General features: G+C 35.8%; 2 protein-coding genes across 2 annotated transcripts; one reads left to right on the top strand and one right to left on the bottom strand.

Moving 5' to 3' along the window:
- The first annotated feature begins 1,297 nt into the window (after positions 1 to 1,297).
- On the top strand, positions 1,298 to 7,736 carry LOC144445700 (uncharacterized). The gene is made up of 5 exons (XM_078135345.1): positions 1,298 to 1,467; positions 3,100 to 3,208; positions 3,460 to 3,573; positions 5,242 to 5,320; positions 6,007 to 7,736. The coding sequence occupies exons 1-5, from the start codon at positions 1,367 to 1,369 to the stop codon at positions 6,096 to 6,098; spliced, it is 495 nt and encodes a 164-aa protein (XP_077991471.1). The 5' UTR covers positions 1,298 to 1,366; the 3' UTR covers positions 6,099 to 7,736.
- Positions 7,737 to 9,341: 1,605 nt separating this feature from the next.
- Positions 9,342 to 10,100, bottom strand: LOC144445913 (uncharacterized). The gene has a single exon (XM_078135555.1). It carries the CDS (start codon positions 10,098 to 10,100, stop codon positions 9,342 to 9,344), a length of 759 nt encoding a protein of 252 aa, XP_077991681.1.
- Between the last annotated feature and the right edge of the window lie 14,815 nt (positions 10,101 to 24,915).

Raw genomic sequence — 24,915 nt, 5'->3', positions numbered from 1 at the left:
CAAATGAGACACAATGGAAATCTGGTCCAAGCACACATATTAAAAAATATGATTTGATATGGACAATTGACAGATATGTAAACACGCATCTTGCATTGCATCTGGCCTACCAAGCAGTGTATGTAGGAAGAGTAGCATGACGTCATCACAAAAGTCCCCTCTCATGCTGTGTAGTGCTAGTCAACTATTAGTGACCATATTGGTTACTATTAAAATTTCCAATAGGATATTCATTTACTAGCAAAACGCCGTGTTTATGTATCGCTTTCCTTCACGTTTTACGTCACATACGTGTACTACCCCAAGGGCTTTGGTTCACTAATTTGGCAGTGACACTGAGTAATACAAACACAATGGGTCACGGTTGGCATGGATAGCCCAGAAACTTGTCCCGGCGTTAGGGAATGAGAGGAAATTACGGTGTTTGTGTGTGTGCCGTGTGTGGGGGGGGGGGGATGTGATGCTGCTGAATATATTTTCGACAAACATTTTGTCGTAGACCCCCCCCCCCCGCGATCTTAAATAATTCATGCCCCCACCCATAGGGGCACATATTATTGCTTAGATTGCCGTTTTCTTAGGAAAATATCGTACGAATCCTGCTGCTACAAATGTATCAATCTCTATACTAGTAGAAATATTATTTCTCCTTACTACAGGTAGGAATATATAGTCAAAAGGTTGTTATATTTAGTCTATAGACCTGGAAAACAACAATCTATGAAATATTACACGCCCCTATGTCCCCACCCACCGAAATGACCCCAAAATGTCCGGAACCCCCCCCCCCCCCCTCCCTCAATGAAGGCATGATATCTCTTTTTAATTTTGTATTATTCGGCATACTTGATTGCTGCATCATACTATGGTCCACAGGCACTCGAATCAATGTGTATGATTTAAAAAAAAATATGTATGTAAATAAGACTTATTTAGTCTTACTTACATACAATACATTTTTTTTTTCTACACATTGATTTGAGTGCCTATGCTGATGGTCTAGTTGTGATGTGCAAGCATAGACCCAATCGTTGCTGGTGCCCGAACGTCTAGCACACAAGCACCGCTTATTTCCCGAGATATGTATCAGAATGTTTCCAACAGAATACAATAAAATCGTCGATAGTATCGACTATCGAGATATCTCGTGGTGAGTGGACTTGCGCGAACACAGTAGAAAGAAGTGTTATGTTTAATTGTGGCATATATCCCCACATCTATAAAGTGGGTACAGGTAGTATTCGGAAGAGCTGTGTTGAAGTCACATGCGGGGTCACATGATTTGCTCCTGTACTAGGTCAGGGCATGTTATGTCACTGTGCTGTGTGTGTCTAAACGTAAAGCGCAAACTCCTCGTCCGATAAATATGACACTCAAGGTGGTCTTCGCGTGTTTTTTCGTCTTTACTGTGGTACTAATTGGCTTTGGAGCAAGCTACCCCCTCCACGCATCTTGTAAACTTCACTGGTAAGTATCGACAGAAAAGTTGGCGTTCACTTCCGGGTTTGAGTACGTAGTACTATTGCGCAGTTTGCGAAGCAGTCGCCCCGTTTACATATCCGAGTCAACACACAGTGCGACGACCTATAAACATGGAGGAAGAAACACAGGGGCGTGTAATATTTCATAGATTGTTGTTTTCCAGGTCTACAGACTAAATATAACAACCTTTTGATTAATATATATTCCTACATGTAAAGGGAAGAGATACTAATATTTCTTAGTAGTATAGAGATTGATACATTTGTAGCAGCAAGACTCGTACGATATTTTCCTAAGAAAACGGCATTCTAAGCAATAAGAAAACAACAATCTATGAAATATTACACACCCCTGTGGGAAGAAAGAACAAGGATGGTTCCAACTGTGATAGCTAGAGTGATCCCTTGTCAGCAGTTGAATCAATCTGATTGAAATCCGATGTGGAGTGATCGCCGCCTTCCCAGAAGGCGGCGATCACTCCGAACAAAACAAACGTCACAACACGATGAATAGAGGTAAATAAGGACATCTAGCCGCTTTCACCACATCGGATTTCAATCAGATTGCAGTTGAATGTGAATTGTGCTTTACTACAACATGTGATATGTCAACATACAGATTGCTTGTCAGACGGATTGGCAGCCCTATACACCCCACCAGAGGGCGTTTTCCAAAGTTAAAACAATCCCTGTACATGATCATCATTTTAAAAGCCGAAGACATACATAATGTTACTTCAAATCAAATTGTATTTTCCTGTTGAGCATGAAGAATTTTATCAACACTATCACTAAAAGCAATTTAATAACCAGACTGATATAAAAGTCTCTGCCTGCAGTTTGAATTCAAGAGTGTATTATTGCTGAGGCCAAGAAAAAAATGTTGTTCTCATCCTAGAGAAATCGCGAAAGTGAGAAAACAGAAGAAATTAATAAACAGAGGACACAGTCTTTGCACACAGTTTGAATTCAAGAGTGTATCATCGCTAAGGCCCAGAGCAAAATGTTGTTTGTTGTGCAAAGAAATTGCAAAAGTGAGAAAGATTTGACTGCATATACTAGTATTTCTCCATAATCACTCATATGACATGTGAATTAGAACAAAAAATAAGTGTAAGACTCACCAATTTATGTCCTTTATGAATAATTACCTTTAAAAGTTTTGTTTTGAATTTTGCTTTTCATCATAGATTGCATTTTATCGTTATGCTCTATGCATATTCATTTGTCAAGGTTATAGGTGGTATATGTGTATCTCTCATATTGCAATATGTTGGTAATCAAGAAAGTGTTGTTTTTTTGTGTGCTAGCCACATGGGTTATCATTTTCATGGGATCACTGATACAAAAGCTTAAGTTGTATGACGGCCAAATATTTAGCATATGGCCACTTCAGAACTTACAAGTTACCAGTTTATGCTTTGCCACTGATGATCCTGTTTTGATGTAATGTTATAGGTACGTGCAAGAGATTAATTGTAAAGTTATTTTAGTACAGTGTTGGAAAGTGCCATGTAAAAACTAAACATAATTCAACAAAAGTGAAAACTTGAGTTATAACATTAACTCATGTTACATTGTCACAGTACAGAAGGTTGTTCTTGTTGTATGCATATAGGACCTTTGGTACACAATGCCAGGAGATCAACACCAAATTGATGGATCAGATGAAGAAATGGGAAGGCCCTGATAACTGTAAGCAAGGGGGTGAAAAATGTCTATATAAGGTAAGTACAATCATAAGAATTCATTTACATGCAATGTCAAATTATTAGTGAAACAATCTTCAGTACACATTGTAGGTTGTTTGATCGAAAAAAAATAATAATACCCCAGTTACAGTTAGTGCAGGTTTAAACTAAAATGAAAAAGGTGTACACACTTATACTTATTCTGAAAAATGAGAGGAGTGACTTTGCAAATGTTACGTAATAACTTTGATAATTTTAAAGACTGTTTTTTGACATGCCTCTTCTAGGTACTTTCTTCAAACAGTACATACATTACAGCCACTCATACCACACCAGTCAAGATGTATGTGGACACACAGACATACAGCTTCAAGCAGAGTGGCCAATTATGTATTGTACAGGTAAGAAGTTGTCTGTGTCATGAATAGGGAACTTGCAAACCTGCCATGTTGAATGTTGCATCATGGGAAATGTGATAATAAATACTAATGAATTGATATTGTAAACAATACTGTTACATTGTTTGTAACCACAAATAATCAATTCATGATTACCCTGACAATTGTGGGAGGTTAATTTTATTGGGAGCTCCAGATTAGGTATTACGATAACCACAGATAATCCCATAGTCCATGCTTCTGAGCATGCTCAGTCTGGATTGCAAGTTCCCTATTCTATGTTTTGTGGCTTTCACAGTGATGCTGGGATCAAAAGGGCTCAGTCTCAGTGCATATTTAAAGGTACTGGTTTAAAGTGGCCATATGGATGATAATTTGGTATTTAGTTTTGGATTTTTGATTAAAATAAAACAATTTTATCATGGCTTCCTACTTGAAAAATCAATGGTAAACAACATATACTAAGTCTGTATTTGTAGCTCAATACATTGTGAATAGGTTTTAAAATGTCTGAACAGTTTGTTATTGTATGTGTAATAACAGACATTCTCTACATTGATTAATCTTTTGTCATTTATTGAGTTACAAATTCAAAATCCAAAATAAATACCCAATCCTCATCCATATGGCCACTTTAATGTGTTTTTAGTATAGTAGTGAGCAATATATATACTGATAGATGTTTGGGTGTAGTATGTGTCCCTCATCAGTGAATGTTTTAAGTTCAGCATTACCATCCAGTGACTCGCCTGACATGATGAGGTCATCCACTGTAACATTATCACACAATTATATTTCCAAATCTAAAATAACAAACTTAATAGTACAGACATGGAGGAGATAGATAAATAAACAAAATAAGTAACCACAATTAGCCTACAGCTGTTTGCAGATAGTAAGCAAGGAAGATATACAATCATGTATCTTACTCCATACTTCTGGAAGTTTATCATAGTTTATCACTAGATAATCTAATGTGGGGATCAATTCATTGTTCACACCTGACACCTCTTTCATAAATATAATCTGGATGGATCAGTGCTTCACACATTTTGTTTTTATCTCACACATGATTGCTCATTTTCATGAAAATCGTAATGTGCCTTACAATGCAATACTGGTGCACAATATCATTATTTACATGAAGAATTTGTTTTAAATGTATCATGTTGAAAAGCTGGCATGGTTTGAAAGATCCATTCTCCAGCAAATATAGAAAACACAGCCAGCTTAAATTTAAGTAAATTAGATTCTTGTTAGCTATGAGTAGCATGTTGTGTGGGGTTAATAGAGTGGATGGCTTGGAATCTACAGGTTACAGGATCAAGCCTTATGCTGCCATTTGTTTCTCAATGGCTAAAGTCACTGGTCAAGATTTGAACCATGGTTGTGCCCCACTCAACCCAGCTGTATAATTGGGGACCTGGTAGGATGGATGTTGCAATGTGAAGGCTTTAATCCTACATGAGTACTGAGGCCTGCAGTGGATTGTATGCTGAGCCCAGGTAGTTGAGGAAGTATAAAGGGCTGTTGTGCTGTTATAGATCCGTGCCAGGGGTAATAATTGTAAAGTGCTTTGAGTACAGCGTGGGCAAATTAAGTGTTTTGTGCTATATTTAAACGATTATTTTCATCATAATGCTGACCATGTTTATGATGTGTGTCTTACAGGCGTATTCATCTTCCAATACCTGGTATGCTGTCTTAGACTATAGCACCAACTACTGTAACCTTCATAACCTTGTTGTAGGTCAGTATACAAAATTTTAATTTACATTTTGTATGAACATAGCCCCTAGCAGTGCCTAGAGTGGAGTCAAGTCATGTGCTGGACTTGGATGAGCATTTTGCTAGACTATTGTATATTCTGATTTACTTCCTTAGTCCCCCAAAGGAGAGACTATAACAGTATGTTATTCCCAAAGTAGACAGTTCATTAGTCTCCTGAAGGAGAGAATATGACAGTGTATGCCATCTGTCAGCATGTCCGTCCATCCATGTCATTTGTCGAACATGCAATATCTGATTTCTTTTTAATCTGGCACAAAAATGAAACTAGTATATCATATGGGACAAGTCTTTTGTTTTATGACATTCAAATTTGACAATGATGGCCATACTTGTAGTTAAAAGTCAATACTTACAGCATAACTCATAAACTGTAATACATACAGACTCTGTTCAAGTGTCTACCCCCATACTATCAGGAATAAGGTTTCTGTAGATACCTTGACCTTTACATTTAAGTCAATTTGATTCGTATTAGCTTTGAAGAGCATGTTATGTGGAGTTATGATAGTTGAATAGTTAGAACTATTTTATTATTTAAAATCATATCAATTTGATAGCAGTGATCAATACAAGTGTACTAAAGGTAGAAAAAAGCCTCACTGGACTTTTTCTTTGATATATACCTTTTTTCTTCACTTTCTGCAGGGGCAAAACTGGACAAGATTGATCATTACACAGAGACAACAAGTGACAGTATTTGTACTCAGTACTCGTCTGCTAATTGTACAGTATACTAAAATATGTTTCAATTGCAGAGTTATACAAAATATAATCAATTGGTCTGAAATGCCCCTGATTTTATATCTACCCGGAAATATTAATTGCTAATTATTAATCTGACATTGACAATCAAGCTCATCATCCAGAGGGACAGATATTATGAATTTTACGATTTCAAAAGGTTTATGTTTGGTTTCTCTTTACAGAATACAATTTTATAATACTAAATCCAGTTGTTACATAGTCTGTGTAATATCACTGTTGGGTTTTGAATACTGATGACCTATTGGATGTACATGTTGAATATTTTTCCAATATTTTGCATATCATTATTGCATTAGGTAGCAGACCTTACCTTTAATTTCTTGTGTGTACATATTTACACTGATCCAGCATTTTAAAACAACTTATAATGACATTATTGAATTTTTTTCCCCCAAATTGCTGTAAATAGTAATAGGCAGTACACAAGTGAATATGATATCAAATAGACCATTCCAATACAAAATCTGAAGTTTAAATAGCATATTCCAGTGTTGAGGCTTATCATATCGAGAAGCTAACCCAAGAAATTAGGGTGTCATTCATAAATGTGATTTTTTAAGATTTACAAGAGGGCTCTGAAAATTTGTTATTCTGATTAAAATAGACAAAAAATTGCCTCGCTCATATTAGATATTAATGATTAAAATTATGATAAAGATTTTAAAATATAGATGAAATAATTGTGAAAATTGTGAAGTGTTGTTTTAGTGTGCTTTTCATTAGCTTTGTTGAGTGTATTTACAGCATTGGTCACAGGGCTGGGGTAGGATTGGGGTGGTGGAGTAGTTCCCAAACTTCAGATGGGGGTGTGCAGCCCAAGTTCAATACACCTACCCATGTGTACCAATGGAAACTTTGAAACTACTTGATTGATCTACATTCTAAAAGGAATGCCTTCCTTATAAATTTATGGCTTGGATTAGCCATGCACAAAACATCATTGGTGCTATTTTATGTATTTTGAGGTCGCTCGCCTAATGATGTACACAAGTTTTCTTGATATGATTTGGAATGATCAAGAACACGGTGTCCAATTTTCTCTGTATGTAAGTTGTCTAGTTTACTGTGTACCATATAGTGACACATCTGTTGCCAGTTAGTATTGAAACGAATGTTATTTTTGAAATTCAGAAAATAAAGAATGCATTAATTGTTAGTGTTTTACACATCACAGTGAAAATAGACAGATTCCACTCTGTTCCGTGCGACGATATGCCAATGTTTACATATAACGACAGGTGGAACCATGATTTATTTCCTGGAGTTGTGTTCCACTTTAGAGAGGAAGGATACCTTATGATTCACTATGTTTAATAAAAACTTGGATGTTAGATAAAATAAATGCATTAGTTTTACCACTTTCACTTGTCAGTACGGAGATGGCATTGATCCGAATTTAGGCGGAAGTGACACATTGGCCTTGCTTGTCAACTTCCGTCAAATGTGTTGTGGATTGTTTTTGTATTGTTATAGTAATTGTTTAGCAGTACAACAATACATGTACATGTACATTTAATAGAAGTTCCCTAATAAGGCCCTTTTGGGATAGGGATATTTGGTTTGGACATTACTTGTGATGTGCATTTTAAAATTGTTACAAATGAAAGTCACCTTGAAATGCAAGTTATATCCAAAAGACTAATTATTTCGTCTTATGTATCAGGTATACATGTACAGTGTAATTAAAGTCTGACGTATGTTATATAATCTTCACATGGCTGATTACAGTAATGCAATAATGCTATAGACCTGGTCAACATGAACTGCGGTTCAGTAGTGCTATATATGCATGGTGAAATGTATGAGTGTGTCTGTGTCTGTGTCTTTGTGTCCCAAAATGAAAAAAATACCTGAACGGTTGCTTGGTATTTGGTTGGGACATTACTTAGAGCGTGCAGATGGTAAATTATTCAAATCAAAAAGACCACTCCATGAATATGGTAGATGAAGCATTTTTGTAACATGATGATCCCACCAGTCATATCAAATTAATATAACAATTCGTCTTTTTGGTCAAAACTCTATTTCAAAACTACTTCGCAGATTGGGCTGATATTTAGTTGGGGTGTTTCTGAGGGAGTGTAGATAGAGAATTGCTCAGCGTATAATGATCTTACCAGTAATATGCAAATTACGTCTAAATATTTGAACTTATCAAAAAGTTAAATCTCTAAAACCTTGGTGGATGGGGTTAAAATATGGTTGAAGTGTTATTCTCCAGATATTGACATTACACAATTGGCAGTAGTAACCATGAACACGCCCTTAGCAACAGCCAGAAGCAGAATATTTTGCCAAGATAACCACATTAATGGGTATGCAAGTGAATACAAATTCAAAAATGTAAGCCAATATGCCTAGGAACAAGACCACGTGCATAGCAACAGTGAAATGATGGTGTATATTGGAAAAATAACAGGGATGAATAGGCAAGTAGATAAACATAAAATTAACATAATATATATGCTTAGCAACAAGACCACTCCCATAGCAACCAAATGTTTTCATTTGCCCTCACTTGCCACCAGAACGTAGACCTACACAATGCTTTCCTGAAGACCTACCACCCTCCTTTATAATAAAAATTGTACAAAACAACAAGCAACGATATTGCTTTGCCAAATATATAACAGTTACTCAGAGATTAAAAGAATACCGAATATAATAACCGTTGATTTATTAGTATAAATACAACACCTTTCACACAAACAGGATGGTTTATTATATATTCATTTTACCCATTTACACTATCCACTGTTTTCCCAATAACATTACTTGAATTAAAAGGAGTAAACGTCACCCACATAACAAATAAAAGCCCCTTGAATTAAACAACATCAACAATAAGAAAGTAATATTAATTAAATAATAATAGTAATTTCAAAAAACTAATGAAAACAAGGTTACAAAACATTTTTAAAAGATGTGTTACATTGAAGCTTTCATTCTTAAACCAAATTTATAATTATTCATGCGCATGGCTACTTAAAACTAAAAAGCTACAATAAGCTTGATCGTACACACTTGCCCATCATTATTAAATAAGGCGAAGTAGTAATGATTACAAAATAGGCAAGTTTCGTAATATATCCAAGTGTAAAACAACCTCCTACTGCCATTGAAATAATTGGACTATTCAACAGTTTCCTAATACAGCCCAACACTTTTTTTCGGTTTCCGCGGCTAGCTGTACACACGGTTGTTGTGTTGGGTTCTTAACGTTCAGATTCGTATAGGATTTCTACTCTGCAGTCTCGTTGTGCCGACCGTTTCCTCACTCGGTTTGGCATTTCATTTGCTAGTTCATTTTTACCTTGAAAAGCTACCTTTGCATGGTAGCAAATAAAAAGAGCATCAATCAAACAGAAAGTGTTGTCTTTCAAAAGTTTGTCCAGGATTTCGAACTCTGCTCCCTCAATGTTCATTTTTAGAACCAGAAAGTCGTCGGGTTGGACGTGTTCAGTTAACCAACCACTAAAGTCTATACTCCTTACATGCATTGGTTTCGTTTTATTCACATTTTTCTTCGTATCGGAAATAGAGGTGCCCCAAAAACCTGTACCGCGACCTTGCCGATCGGGATAAATTGTGATGCCATCTGAGTTAATCCATGCAGCAGTTTCTGTGTAGATTTTCAGGTTGCTGTGTTGTTTCTCAAGCTCCTGCAGTTCCGCTGTATGTATGGAATCTGCTTCGAAAGCGAAAACTTTCCATTCACTCGGCTCAAGTTTGTACAATATTTTCGGTAGAACCACAAATGGATTATTGGTATGGTGTGTAGGTTTCTTTTCATAAAATGATCGTAATGTATCACCTCTGTTACCGCCCACATCTACGTAGAGGTAAATTGGTTCTGCCTTCTCTACGGTTGGAACTTTTGCTATTTTGTGTTGAAAACCAAAATATAAAGAGAAAGTCACGCCGCATAAAATGAATACTATCACACAAAAACGGATGGGACGGGAAGAAGTCATTTTCGATGTGATATTTGGACACGTATGTCGAGTTGAGCGAATACCGTCAACTGAGTTCTGCGCATGCCCGATTGCAATTGCGTGGCTCCGGTGGATATGCTACAGTGGATAGAGGTAGTGCCATAAGTCCGAGCACTACACGTCTGATAAATGTCAGTCAGTATCATTTTCTCGTAATACTAGAGATTCGGGTATTTATTTCGACAAGGGCGATTCATATAATAGTACGCACGCCAGTGTTATAATTATACGGGAACCGTTAGCCGGATTCGCAGGGAATATGCTACCTGACGCATGACGTGCTGTCTCTTGAAGGCGCCCCCCAAAATAACCCAAAAACATCCTAAGGGGTTGACCATTTGATATCTCGGGGGGGGGGGCTGTTGCACGGATTAACCTAAAATGAGACTGATTTCAGGAAAAAAAGATGCCGAATGGATTTGCTTGAAAAAAAATCCGGATATGAGTGGGTGATGGAAAAAAATGGACCGCTGCTGGTAGAAAAAATGTCTTGGCAGGGAAATGATGCACAGGTTCGAGTATACTGTTCAACCTGCTCGTACCTCTCCAACCAGGACACTTGTCAAATCATGACATACAGTTTCAAATACATGTCAGGGACCAGTCAGTTTCGTTAGCCTGTGGTGCATATATATATTTTGTTCTTGTCTCTGTTTCTTTCATAAATGGTTTAAAAGGGTTCAAACATAACTATACATAAAATTATACATATAATACATGTATTACCTAGCTACCACACTAGTTACAGAACACGCCGTGTAAGTGTTTAGCTGTTTCACAATCAGTGCTTCACTTATCTTGCACTTTGGGGCAAAGTGAACTTGAAGGTTTTGTAATGGTAATCTTCATACATGTACTATTGGATAGTTTATAAAAGAACTTAATCTAAATTGTTGTAGTCTCTTCAGTATGAATTTGTCAGAATGGATGATATACTTCCTATTTCAGACACTACATGTATCGACACCACAACTCAAATTCAAGTTTCTATTGTACACTAGGTATGACCTCCTAAAGTACTCTAACACATCAGTAACTTTACTATACATGCAATATCAATGCACCTATACCAATGTTACAGGCTCACTTTTATAACATGGAAAACTTATTTAAAAAGTTATATTTACTTTAGCTTTTCGATGCTTGCCAATATATATCTCAGAGGCTATGAATAACCTAAAAATTGCCTAAATAGAAACAGAAAACTGCATATCTGGCGGGGGGGGGGGGGGGGGCTTGGACTCCATCACCCCAGAGGCCACTCATTCGTTAAACCAACAATAAGATTCACCAAAATTGGTAAAAGAAAACTTGACAAGGTTCTAGGGGCAATGTTTAGGCTATTCACAGAGACTTTCAGACATTAATTTACAAGCTTTAGGCCCTAGGACCCCCCCCCCCCCATAAGAGGTAGACATATCCAAATCAAAGTTCCTCCCTCCACCTCTTACTGTCAAGATGCTATGAAACTTTATTTTAAAAAAAATTAATGTTTCAACAATGTGTAGTTGCTTTTTACAATTGCTAGAGCTGTCTTGTAAAGCTTGCAAATTATTGTCTGAAAGTGTCTGTTAATAGCTTGAAAATTGGCTTCAAGAATAAAATTCCTCAAGGGCTTCTAGGGGGACACCCCTAGAACCCCCCCCCCTCCCCCATAAGAGGTAGACATGTTTCAGTTTCAAATCAAAATTCTTTCCTCCACCTCTTACTGTCAAGATGCTATGGAACTTTATTTCAAACATGTTTCAACCTAATGTAGTTGCTTTTTACATGTTAGAGCTGTCTTGTAAAGCTTGCAAATTATTGTCTGAAAGTGTCTGTGAATAGCCTAAACATTGCCTTTAGAAGTAAAAAAACCTCCAGGGCTTCTAGGGGGCGACCCCTAGAACCCCCCCCCCCCCATTCACACACACTAACACAAGAGGTGGACATATCCCAGTCTCAAAGCTCTTCCCTTTACAGCTTACTGTCAGATGCTATGAAATTTTATTCACGGGGGTCAGTGCTTTTTTGTCAGCCCAATGGAAAAAAACACTGACACCCCCATCCCCCAAGCTGGAGAAACTGACCGGTCTATCTGAATGTTTGAGCTCCCTAATCAAGTTTCCGATTTGTATTTTCAGTGTGTCACCATACCATGGCATAAAACTGTCAACGATGTTTATTTAATTGAAAATCAAATATGTATGAAATATGTAGTTTTCTAAATATAATCTGTGTGTGATATAATAGCATCTTTTTACTCTCTGTATTACCATGTGCGAAAACCAAACAGATAATTTTGGCAACAAATGTAGGTGTTCAACATTGACGTAAAAAAAATCCGTCAAAGAAGCAAAGAAAAAAAAGGTTGCCAGCATAGGCGAAGGAGAAAAAAAATAATTCGCAGGCAAGCAGGTGGGAAAAAATAATGACTCTCCACCAATCTTCCAAGCCCCCCCCCCCCCCGGATATCGAATGGTCCACCCCTAAAGTAAAAAAGAACAATTAAGTCGCAGTTTTAATTTTGCAACTGGCAGGCGCAGTTCGCAGTTGTGCAACTCGCAGGTCGCAGGTTGCTATCCTCACCGGTCTTGCATAGTCACCTGACGAAACGTAAACAAACCTTATTGACCGTCTGGAAACCGAATTGTCCGTTCCTGTTCCTATGAGGTTTTAACGAATAAAGTATGTTCAATGTTGTCAATATTGTTATATAATCTTCACATGGTTGAATACAGCAGTGCAATAATGCTATAGACCTGGTCAACATGAACTGCGGTTCAGTAGTGCTATATATGCATGGTGAAATGTATGTGTGTCTATGTCTGTGTCTTTGTGTCCGAGAATGAAAAAAATGCCTGAACGGTTGCTTGGTATTTGGTTTGGACATTACTTAGAGTGTGCAGATGGTAAATTGTGCAAATCAAAAGGATCACTCAATAAATGGTAGATGAAGCTTTTTGGTGACATGATGATCCAAACAGTCATACCAAATTAGTATAAAAATACGTCTTTTTGGTCAAAAATCTACTTCAAAACTACTTGGCAGATTGGGCTGATATTTAGTTGGGGTGTTTCTGATGGAGTGTAGATAGAGAGTTGCTCAGCGTATAATGATCTTACCAGTGATATGCAAATTAGGTCAAAATATTTGAACTTATCAAAAAGTTAAATCTCTAAAAAAAACCTTGGTGGATGGGGGTAAAATATGGTTGAAGTGTTATTCTCCAGATATTGACATTACACAATTTGCAGTGGTAATCATGAACACGCCATTAGCAACACCCCGATACCAGAATATTTTGCCAAGATACCAACATTAATGGGTATGCAAGTGAATACAAATTCAAAAATGTAAGCCAATATGCCGAGGAACAAGACCACGTGCATAGCAACAGTGAAATGATGGTGTATATTGGAAAAATAACAGGGATGAATAGGCAAGTAGATAAACATAAAATTAACATAGTATATATGCTTAGCAACAAGACCACTCCCATAGCAACCAAATGTCTTCATTTGCCCTCACTTGCCATCAGAACGTAGACCTACACAATGCTATCTTGAAGACCTACCACCCTCCTGGTTATAATACAAATTGTACAAAACAACAAGCAACGATATTGCTTTGCCAAATATATAACAGTTACTCGGAGACTGAAAGAATACCGAATATGATAACCGTTGATTTATTAGTATAAATACAACACCTTTCACACAAACAGGATGGTTTATTATATATTCATTTTACCCATTTACACTATCCACTGTTTTCCCAATAACATTACTTGAATTAAAAGGAGTAAACGTCACCCACATAACAAATAAAAGCCCCTTGAATTAAACAACATCAACAATAAGAAAGTAATATTAATTAAATAATAATAATAATTTCAAAAAACTAATGAAAACAAGGTTACAAAACATTTTTAAAAGATGTGTTACATTTGAAGCTTTCATTCTTAAACCAAATTTATAATTATTCATGCGCATGGCTACTTAAAACTAAAAAGCTACAATAAGCTTGATCGTACACACTTGCCCATCATTATTAAATAAGGCGAAGTAGTAATGATTACAAAATAGGCAAGTTTCGTAATATATCCAAGTGTAAAACAACCTCCTACTGCCATTGAAATAATTGGACTATTCAACAGTTTCCTAATACAGCCCAACACTTATTTTCGGTTTCCACGGCTAGCTGTACACACGGTTGTTGTGTTGGGTTCTTAACGTACAGATTCGTATAGGATTTCTACTCTGCAGTCTCGTTGTGCCGACCGTTTCCTCACTCGGTTTGGCATTTCATTTGCTAGTTCGTTTTTACCTTGAAAAGCTACCTTTGCGTGGTAGCAAATAAAAAGAGCATCAATCAAACAGAAAGTATTGTCTTTCAAAAGTTTGTCCAGGATTTCGAACTCTGCTCCCTCAATGTTCATTTTTAGAACCAGAAAGTCGTCGGGTTGGACGTGTTCAGTTAACCAACCACTAAAGTCTATACTCCTTACATGCATTGGTTTCGTTTTATCCACATTTTTCTTCGTATCGGAAATAGAGGTGCCCCAAAAACCTGTACCGCGACCTTGCCGATCGGGATAAATTGTGATGCCATCTGAGTTAATCCATGCAGCAGTTTCTGTGTAGATTTTCAGGTTGCTGTGTTGTTTCTCAAGCTCCTGCAGTTCCGCTGTATGTATGGAATCTGCTTCGAAAGCGAAAACTTTCCATTCACTCGGCTCAAGTTTGTACAATCTTTTCGGTAGAACCACAAATGGATTATTGGTATGGTGTGTAGGTTTCTTTTCATAAAATGATCGTAATGTATCACCTCTGTTACCGCCCACATCTACGTAGAGGTAAATTGGTTCTGCCTTTTCCGAGGCTACGGTTGGAACTTTTGCTATTTTGTGTTGAAAACCAAAATATAAAGAGAAAGTCACGCCGCATAAAATGAATACTATCACACAAAAACGGATGGGACGGGAAGAAGTCATTTTCGATGTGATATTTGGACACGTATGTCGAGTTGAGCGAATACCGTCAACTGAGTTCTGCGCATGCCCGATTGCAATTGCGTGGCCACAGTGCAGTGGATCTCAGATCAGACCACTAAAAAGAGTGGATATGCTATAGTGGATAGAGGTAATGCCGGGGTAATGTCATAAGCCCGAGCACTACACGTCTGATAACTGTCCCCCAGTCTCATTTTCTCGTAATACTAGAGTATTTATTGTCGACAGGGGCGATTCATAGTACGCACGATAGCGTTATATAATTATACAAGAACCGTTAGCCGGATTCGCAGGGAATATGCTATCTGACGTGTTGTCTTGAAGGCGCCCCTAAAATAACCCCAAAACATCCTAAAGTACCAGATTTAAACTGAATGCCTTCCGTAAGGGCAAAGTTTTGATATTCTCGTTCTTACAGAGATTTGATGGAATACAACAGAACATGTGCAATTAGTTATTTTTCCTCATTGATTGTTAATTGCCCATTGCTATAAAGATCATGATGTAAATATTTTTGTGTTGTCATTATTTCATTTGTTTTTGTTTTCTGTTGTGATTGTTTGATATTCTTTGTGTTATAATGTTTTTCTTTGTTTAGACTTTTGACCGTATATGTCTTGTTTGCCTTTTGTTTTTGCCTTTGATTTTTTGCGTTAGCCGTTTTCTTTTGCCAGTTGATCGAATCTGACCAGTCGATTATATTGCTCACAATAGACTCAACTAATTCCCATCAGTGGGATTTCTCCTTCTGGAGTAAATATGTTAGTGTTTGTTTGAAGGGTTGGTGAGTATATGAGTGAGTGTTGTACAAGTGTATTAACTCTGATATTAGTGTGTGTTGGTAAAGTTGATGACTGTAATGTGTTTGAATGTCTGTTGTATCAGCAAGGATGTAAGTGTTGGTTTGTAAGGATGATAATGAATGTATGAATGTCTGTTGCAGTTCTTTTCCTCTCCACCTGAATATCTTCAGTTGGTCAAGGCGAATCCATGACATACCAAAGAAGAAAAGAAAAAAAAAAGAAAAAAAGTGTCAGATATTGGGATCATGGCTTTAAACAAAGCATCTTGGATTGTTACTCTTTGTTTATTTCAATAAAAGTTGAAAAAATTATATGAAATTTAAAGTTGTAAGAATTTGACATCCACCCAATTTCTAATCAAACTAAATTGTGTATGTGTGTGCATCATTTTGAATGTATGTATGTATGTATATATGTATGTATGTATGTATGTATGTATGTGTGTGTGTGTGTGTGTGTATGTATGTGTGTGTGTATGTATGTATGTATGTATGTATGTATGTATGTGTATGTGTGTATGTATGTATGTATGTATGTATGTATGTATGTATGTATGTATGTATGTATGTGTGTGTATGTATGTATGTATGTATGTATGTATGTATGTATGTATGTATGTATGTATGTGTGTGTGTATGTATGTATGTATGTATGTATGTATGTATGTATGTATGTATGTATGCATGTATGTATGTATGTATGTATGTATGTGTGTGTATGTATGTGTGTATGTATGTATGTATGTATGTATGTGTATGTGTGTATGTATGTATGTATGTATGTATGTATGTATGTATGTATGTATGTGTGTGTATGTATGTATGTATGTATGTATGTATGTATGTGTGTGTGTGTATGTATGTATGTATGTATGTATGTATGTATGTATGTATGCATGTATGTATGTATGTATGTATGTATGTATGTGTGTGTATGTATGTGTGTATGTATGTATGTATGTATGTATGTGTATGTATGTGTGTATGTATGTATGTATATATGTATGTATGTATATATGTATGTATGTGTGTGTATGTATGTATGTATGTATGTATGTATGTATGTATGTATGTATGTATGTATGCATGTATGTATGTATGTATGTATGTATGTATGCATGTATGTATGTATATATGTATGTATGTATGTATGTATGTATGTATGTATGCATCTATGTATGTATGTATGTATGTATGTATGTATGTATGTATGTATGTATGTATGTTTACTTGATTGATTTTAATCATTGAACCTTAGGGCACAATGACCTATCTGTGTAATTGCATATAGTTATTGAAACTCAGCTTTCAAAGATAATAAATGGCTTTATCAGATTTGAGAACAACTTTTTCAGTTAAAAACAAAATTTTGGTTGATATGATATTGTTTGGCAAAGATTGGTGACAATGTAGAAAAATAATGTACTTAGTGAAAGTTGGTCGTGTATTGCACTATGCAGTTACATATGAAAGGAAATTCGATCATGGTGGTTGAGAGTGCATCAGATTTATCACACGTATGTAACGTTACTGTTATCCATCATGTAAAAGAACAACCCAGCTTGGAAAATAATAAACTTCCTTTGATTTTATATGACATGTATTACTTATACTACAGCCGTAAGGCAATGCTTCCTACTGTAATGAATTACATCTATTGCAAAGATATTTGATTTGAGAGATCAAAATGGCGTGCTTCACATGGCGAGTTATCTTTACTCGATGGACTTTGTTTAGTTAACAATGGCCAGTGATTTTTAGCGTAATAGTCTCCATCTAACATTTTAGTTGAAACAAAAGCCATCATCAAAACATGCAAAGCTGTACGATTACTTACCCAATGCTTTGAATATCACTGACAAGGTTGGCATGAACGCCGTGCTACATGCTATGTGCACTGTATGCACGACTAACCAGCTAACGACCGCTCAGGGCAGCCTTTAATTTCCTTAGCAATCTACTAATTAATGCAAAGTTGGTAAACTCTGATAAGACAGTGATAACTGTAGGAAATAGGAAAAAACAGTGAGAGGAAACAATGATGGCATAGCAATATTTAAAACTTTATTTGAAATATAGAGCAAATAATTATAAGAAAATAATATTAGAAATTCGGAAAATCGGGAGAACAAAATAAGTTATCCCTCCTATTCCCTACGGTAGTACTTGGATGATGACCAGCCGAGTTGTGCAATAATATTTTACATTGATATGTTGTGACGGTGGACATGTTTCTTTCCGATATAATAGTTGCACTGCACAAGCTCCTTCGTCTGAAAATTCGTCCCGTAAATCTCATTCCAAACGTCAGAATCCTCCAAAATAATAAAATATGACATTTCAGCAGAAGACAATGGCAATGCTTACATCTGAGGCGACGCCATTTGACTAAACTTTGGCCATGTACGACGTCATATCTCGATGTCAGACCATGGTCTCGTAACAGCTTGGCAATCTCATTTCACTGAGCATTTAAAATATTGAGGTCACAGCGATGGTGACAGTGTTTAATATATTCCAGTGCTAATCCCAACTTCGAACAGTGCAGTGGCAATCTCAAGTACAATGAAAATCGCTGTATTGTACATCTGTTTTCTATACGTGGTCTGAGATACAGTGTCAAGCTTCCACCGGTCAGAGCTTGTCGAACGAAATAAGGTAACAGGGAATTCTGAAACAAATATGCGACTCCAAACTGGGCATGCACATGCTCTGACAGATTACTAAGAATATGACAGATTATTTGCAACTATTCATTTTAATCAAACAACATTTATTTCCACAGTTCACTATTCAAGATGGTGGTTTACAAGAGAAACAAACCATTAAACATAGATTCTATATTTACATTCTATGACTTTGAAAACTATACTAAGAAGGTAAACATTTGACACAGCTCGTCAAACCGGATGAGATAGTAGACATTTTTGTCATCTGTGATTTATTCATGGTTGTCAATGCCAAATGGAGGGATATATTTCCCATAATGCAGCACGATCTAAATGGTAATTTGCGAGTAACCTTGCACTCTGAGGACAATCTTGACAATTTGAAATCGCGTGTTATATATACACCCAACACTCCAGTTGGGGATATATACACACGGTTTAAATTCCATAGTAAAGAAACTACTGATATATAAGAAATAAATATATGTAAGCAATTATACAGAATTCGAAAATTATCTGAAAGATTCTGGGTAGCACCCGTAATATATGCCAAGATGTTTTTTCTCAGTCTGAGAGTAAAATGTGGCAGTGTACCAGACATGAAATCGAAGATATAATCTTTCAAATCTTTGCCATGGTCATTTTAGCAAAATAAAAGAAATCGTCTTGTTTTCAAGGACATTAAAAATCTATTAATTATTAATTATTAATTTTCAATAGATTTAACATAGTTATTGTTTGCATGATGAACTTCTCAATGTTGAGACTCAAATAGAATTTTTACCCTACAGTCTCGTTGCCCCGACCGTTTCCTCACTCGGTTTGGCATTTCATTTGCTAGTTCGTTTTTACCTTGAAAAGCTGCCTTTGCGTGGTAGAATATAAAAAGACCATCAATCAAACAGAAAGTATTATCGTCCAAGAGTTTGTCCAATATCTCAAATTCTGCTCCCTCAATGTTCATTTTTAGAACCAGAAAGTCGCCGGGTTGAACGTGTGCAGTCAACCACGCACTAAAGTCTATACTCCTTACATGCATAGGTGCAGTTTTGTTAACGTCTTTCTTTGTATTAGAAATCGACGTGCCCCAAAAACCTTTACTGTCACTTTTCCGGTCGGGATAAATCGTGATGCCATCTGAGTTAATCCATGCAGCCGTTTCTGTGTAGATTTTCAGGTTGCTGTGTTGTTTCTCAAGCTCCTGTAGCTCAGCTGTATGTACGGAATCTGCTTCGAAAGCGAAAACCTTCCATTCATTCGGCTCGCTTTTGTACATGTCATTCGGTAGAATTATAAACCGGTTATTGGTGTCGTTTGTAAGTTTCTTTTCATAAAACGATCGCAGCGTATCACCTCTGTTAGCTCCAACGTCTACGTAGACGGAAGTTGGTTCCGCCTTCGTCATGGTTACAACAGTTAATATTTCCCGTGGAAACTCAAAGAACACAAAGATCCCTAAAATGTTCAAAAGGAATATGATCACATAAACACGAATTCTGTTTGGTGAAGTCATAATAATCGATGTGGCTGACACAGGCTCAGTGTAACTGTAAATGTTCCATGTGTCGTGTTTATGATGATGGCAGTATCTCGCACGTGATACCATATATGGTGTTATGATGTAACATGGTAAACGCTGGCCTTCACAATAGCGATTTATCTACCGAATCCGCTTTCAAAATTAAGAAAACAACACGAAAACCTTATATTATATTCGCCAAAAGAAACAAATAATCAACGGATCACATGGCGTCCCAAACATCAGAATTCGTCGTGATATATAGTATTATCAATCAATATCTAATAATACAAATGACAAATCTGTTACCACATTATGGTAACAATTGCCATTCACTGTTTGGTCAGGACATTGATTTGAGTTGTGAAGTAAGAACATCTCAAATATAATATATATATATATATATATATATATATATATATATATATATATATATATATATATATATATATATATATATATATATATATATATATATATATAAACCTATTATTTGTATCTATAATAATGTACCTGAACGTCCTTGATGTTTTTATCACATTGATGTATATCAACCAAATTACAAACCTAACATCATGAGGTATCTGGAAAATAAAAAAACTAAAACAACAGTGGCATCTGTTTGATGTTCGATTATCTCTCTGTCACGTGTTACACACCATTGTAATGCTGGTAACAGCTTTTAGCTTAGAATTTAAGAAGTGTACAATCGGCCGCGGTTTACCGTTAATTTCATATTCATGATTTTGACATTTCTACGTGGGGAAATTATAAATAGCATCAGTCATTTTTCACGATGCCACATAGGCTTTCACACATAAAGTGAACTATATGTGAAGTGTATGAACATATCTATTTGTGGGTTTTAATATAATATATTATATTGACAATTTTGTCGTGAAAAAAATATGCATACAAATTAAATGTAATTCATCAATACTACATATAAAGTAGACGCTCAAATCCCCAGGCTTAAAAAAAATATTATTGTTAACCTTTTAATAATGACTTGATTGAGTGATCGCGAAACAGTTGTGTATAACCCGTGGGAGACTTCTAGTAACTGGGACAAATTCAAAAAAGAAAAAGAAAAAAGATGGACATTTTCCTTTACAACGTTATCTCAAAATCTGAAGATTATGACTAAACCAGATTTAAACTGAATGCCTTCCGTAAGGGTGTAGTCTTGCATGCAAGTTCATGATTTATGCAGGAAAGTTAGCTCTATATCTGTGATTTTTCAAGTCCCAATGAAAGTTAGTTGTCAAAAATGTTGTTCAAATGCCCACCTAGTATTCTCAGCACAGGAAAGCTTGCCATCCTCGACTTCACTCAGCGTTCATGATCCCCTACATACCCGAGATATGCACACCCGTTTCCACGGTAAATAATAAACGAAATTCAAACCCACATAACATTGCTATAATTACGCATCAGAAAGTTTACATATTTTATGGTAAGCATCGTAACAGTTTAACAATTTTAATACAGCGAAGTGATAAGCTTACGATATTATTGCTTTACTTCATCACTGGGTAAAGTGTATACATTCCTATTTCGACTGACAGACGTAACATCTGCTCCAAATCCTATAAGTTTCTGCTGCACGAACACAACCATTGGCATGTGCGTGTTAAACTTCCTTCTGTCCCACCACGAGTTTACAAGTCGGTTTGTCTACTCATTTAATCACTATGGGAAAATTGTCAAGATTTTGTTGAGTGGCGCGCCCTCACTGTACACAAATTATATAGAGGTCAATGTATAGGTCACCATTATTGATACATTGTCGCAAAATTTTCTTCATAGGTTGGTCTATTTTCTATATTTTGACCACATACATTTTGGTATAAATTATAGATTATTACACTTGATAAATATGTGAAAGTGCATTTATTTCCTGAGATACTGAGCTAGATAAATGATTATGTACAAGCCTTGCAACAAATAGCGGTAGTTTGTTATTGGGAGAAATCGGAAAAGAACACGGTAAAAAGGAAACGGTTCGAGGTTTACCAAAACCTTTAATCATTTCTTGCAATTACCCTGCAATTACATCCTGTGTAAACTTTGGATTTCTGTAGCTCAACTGCTTTTTTTCTGAAGATCTCTGTGAGCCAATATGTAAGAATTCTCATTTTCTCACAGCAGTCCCACGAAATCTGGAAAAGTTACTGTAGTAATCCTCGCTTAGGAAAGTAGAAAAAAATCTCGCAGTATCTCACAAAATATGTTGCCTAGTGACAGTGGATGCATGCACATTTTCATACTCTGTTATTTGAGTTTGTCATATTATATGTAAATGTGTTGATTTTTGGTGCAGGAATACATGGCCATAATAAGACGATACAACATATAATTTTGTCTCATTTTGTGCTCCTTATTCAAAATCAAACGAATGCGTTATAGTACACTATACATCGTACATACATGAACACTGAACAATAAACGACCAACAATTTTTGAAGAGGACAAGCAGCTTGCACTATTATTTATCCTTATAACAAATGATTTTTCCCTGAATTTTTCACTTTGATCCTACCTCATTGTATGTCTATTTTCAGCCGTCAAGACAGCAAGAATAGAATGTTTTACGTTGTTAACATTGCGTCACATTATCAACCAATTTATCAATGGTACTTAGATTGTTTTTTTTTTCAATGGTTGATATCTGTCAACTATCTCTAAAGTCATAATTTTTTTCATTTTCGCCGACATATATATTTCCTGACAATGATAGTTACATAAAATTAATAATTAATACATTTCCTGACAGGTAACCTTGCATCTATATATTACACGAATATACCACACTCCCCGGGGTCTTTCGGAGTCCGTAAACTCTCCATCCATCCATCATCCATCCATCCATCCATCCATCCATCCATCTATCCATCTATCCATCCATCCGTAATACTAAATGCAATATCCAATTTCATTCAAAAGTGGCACAAAGGTAACATATCAAATGAGGTATATGCATTTCACTTTCTTTCGCGACATATGCATAAATTAGTTAATTGAATGGTGGCTATATATGTTGTCAAAAATAATATAATTTCACTTACTGAATTACTCAAACACTAGAATACATAGAGACTACAATCAAGTGTAGAAATAATAATTTTAATAATAATCGAGTTTAATAGAATATTAACCACCCTAAGTAGGATAGTTTAAACCGAGTTCACAAAAGGGAGTCATTGTATGAACATCAGTTGAAATGCTAACGAAAATTACCATAATATAAAGCTAATTCTTCCATTTTTTTAAATATAATACATGGAAAGAAATAACATTTCGAGAAAAAACTTTCTTTGTTTTCGGCCTATATGAATAGGTGCTATCTATTGTAACAAAATTGTTTAAAATGGGGTGTTTCCATGGAAACGTACAGTAAACCTAAACATGTTGTATGGTAAAATACAACTGCATCTGACAAATGATGTTACAAATTTAGTATTGATCAGATTTATTTGCATATTGCCTACCCTACATGGGGTAGTTTGTTATGGTGCGTTTACAAAAGGGACGATTTTATGAACATCAGTTGCCATGGTAACAAACTCACCATATGAAGTGGATTATTTGAAAGCTTACATAAAAAACATGAGCACAAAATGAAATTTAGAAAAATTTCCTTGCTTCTAGTATATATTGGTTAGACACGTCCATTGTAACAAAAACAGAATTCTAAAATAGGTTGGCTCTTTCCATCCGGAAACGTAATGTAGGCTTAAGAATGCTTTGCCTAAACAATATCCCTGTGACAACATAATGTTTTGAACATATGTTTTGCCTGAAAACCACCATATTTTGGGTAGCGTATTTATAGTCGGTCAAAAAGTCATTACCACTATAATTACAACATTAGACATAAAACATGAAAAAATGGAATTGATTTGGAATAAATAAAGAACAGAAAAATAACTTACGACTTTTAATTTTCCCGATAAACTTATGGAGTTTGTTCACATTCAATAACATATTCGATTTGCAGGAAATACACATTGTTACGTTCTTAATACATGTAGATGGTAATGTGCTTTTCCAATCAAAATATTAACAATACCAACATGTGCTCAAAATATAATATTAAAGACATATCTTACACTGTGTTGTATTATTTTGTGTGTGTACACATATGACCATGCTGGAACACACGTGTGTGGGTGTGTGTGTGTGTGTGTGTGTGTGTGTGTGTGTGTGTACACATACGACCGTGTCGGAACACAAGTCATGTTATATAATTAACCTTTACCCTATTTTTATGGCACTAATTTTGTCATATATACACGATTCCTGGACGTTTTATGATCATATCAAAAGTCTAGAAAAATCTTAAAATAGGGGAACATGGTGAAAAATGACCGTGGAAGATCATTTAAACTTCAGACAAAAATGTGTTGTTGGTTGTCGGCACGCAATGTTGTCCATAATCCTTTACATTCTTATGTTGTCATGAACTTGAAAAACAAATCACAAATTTAGAAAATGTGAATATTTTCACAACAAATTAATTGCCGGCGTTTCTTAAACATTAGCATAATTAGTGAAAATATAATATTCATGAAATATCATTTGTTCAAAAATAGGAGCGATTCAATCGAACTCCTCAATTTAGTTGCAGCCAGGAATAAAAGTTCCTTGAGATGTTTTGTCTCTGAAGTTCTGCTCACGGAGTGCATACCAAACAGTGTCTCTCGTCCAAGGCCCCTTTTGCAATCTGAAAAGTATTTCTGAAACAAATTCCACTGTGCTTCAACCGTATACGTCACCAACATTTCATTTAAACTAATGTTCATTCCGT

The sequence above is a fragment of the Glandiceps talaboti genome, chromosome 14 (genome assembly GCF_964340395.1).
Source record: "Glandiceps talaboti chromosome 14, keGlaTala1.1, whole genome shotgun sequence".
NCBI classification, from domain to species: Eukaryota; Metazoa; Hemichordata; class Enteropneusta; family Spengelidae; genus Glandiceps; species Glandiceps talaboti.
The sequence above is the reverse complement of the archived record's forward strand: the minus strand, read 5'-3'. Positions and strand labels throughout refer to the sequence as shown.

Excerpts from the sequence above, each read along its gene's own strand:
- LOC144445700 (XM_078135345.1), top strand. The coding sequence starts at position 1,367 with ATGACACTCAAGGTGGTCTTCGCGTGTTTTTTCGTCTTTACTGTGGTA. Across the intron at positions 3,574-5,241 it reads GCCAATTATGTATTGTACAG|GCGTATTCATCTTCCAATAC; the intron begins GTAAGAAGTTGT and ends TGTGTCTTACAG. Across the intron at positions 5,321-6,006 it reads CCTTCATAACCTTGTTGTAG|GGGCAAAACTGGACAAGATT; the intron begins GTCAGTATACAA and ends CACTTTCTGCAG.
- LOC144445913 (XM_078135555.1), bottom strand. The coding sequence starts at position 10,100 with ATGACTTCTTCCCGTCCCATCCGTTTTTGTGTGATAGTATTCATTTTA.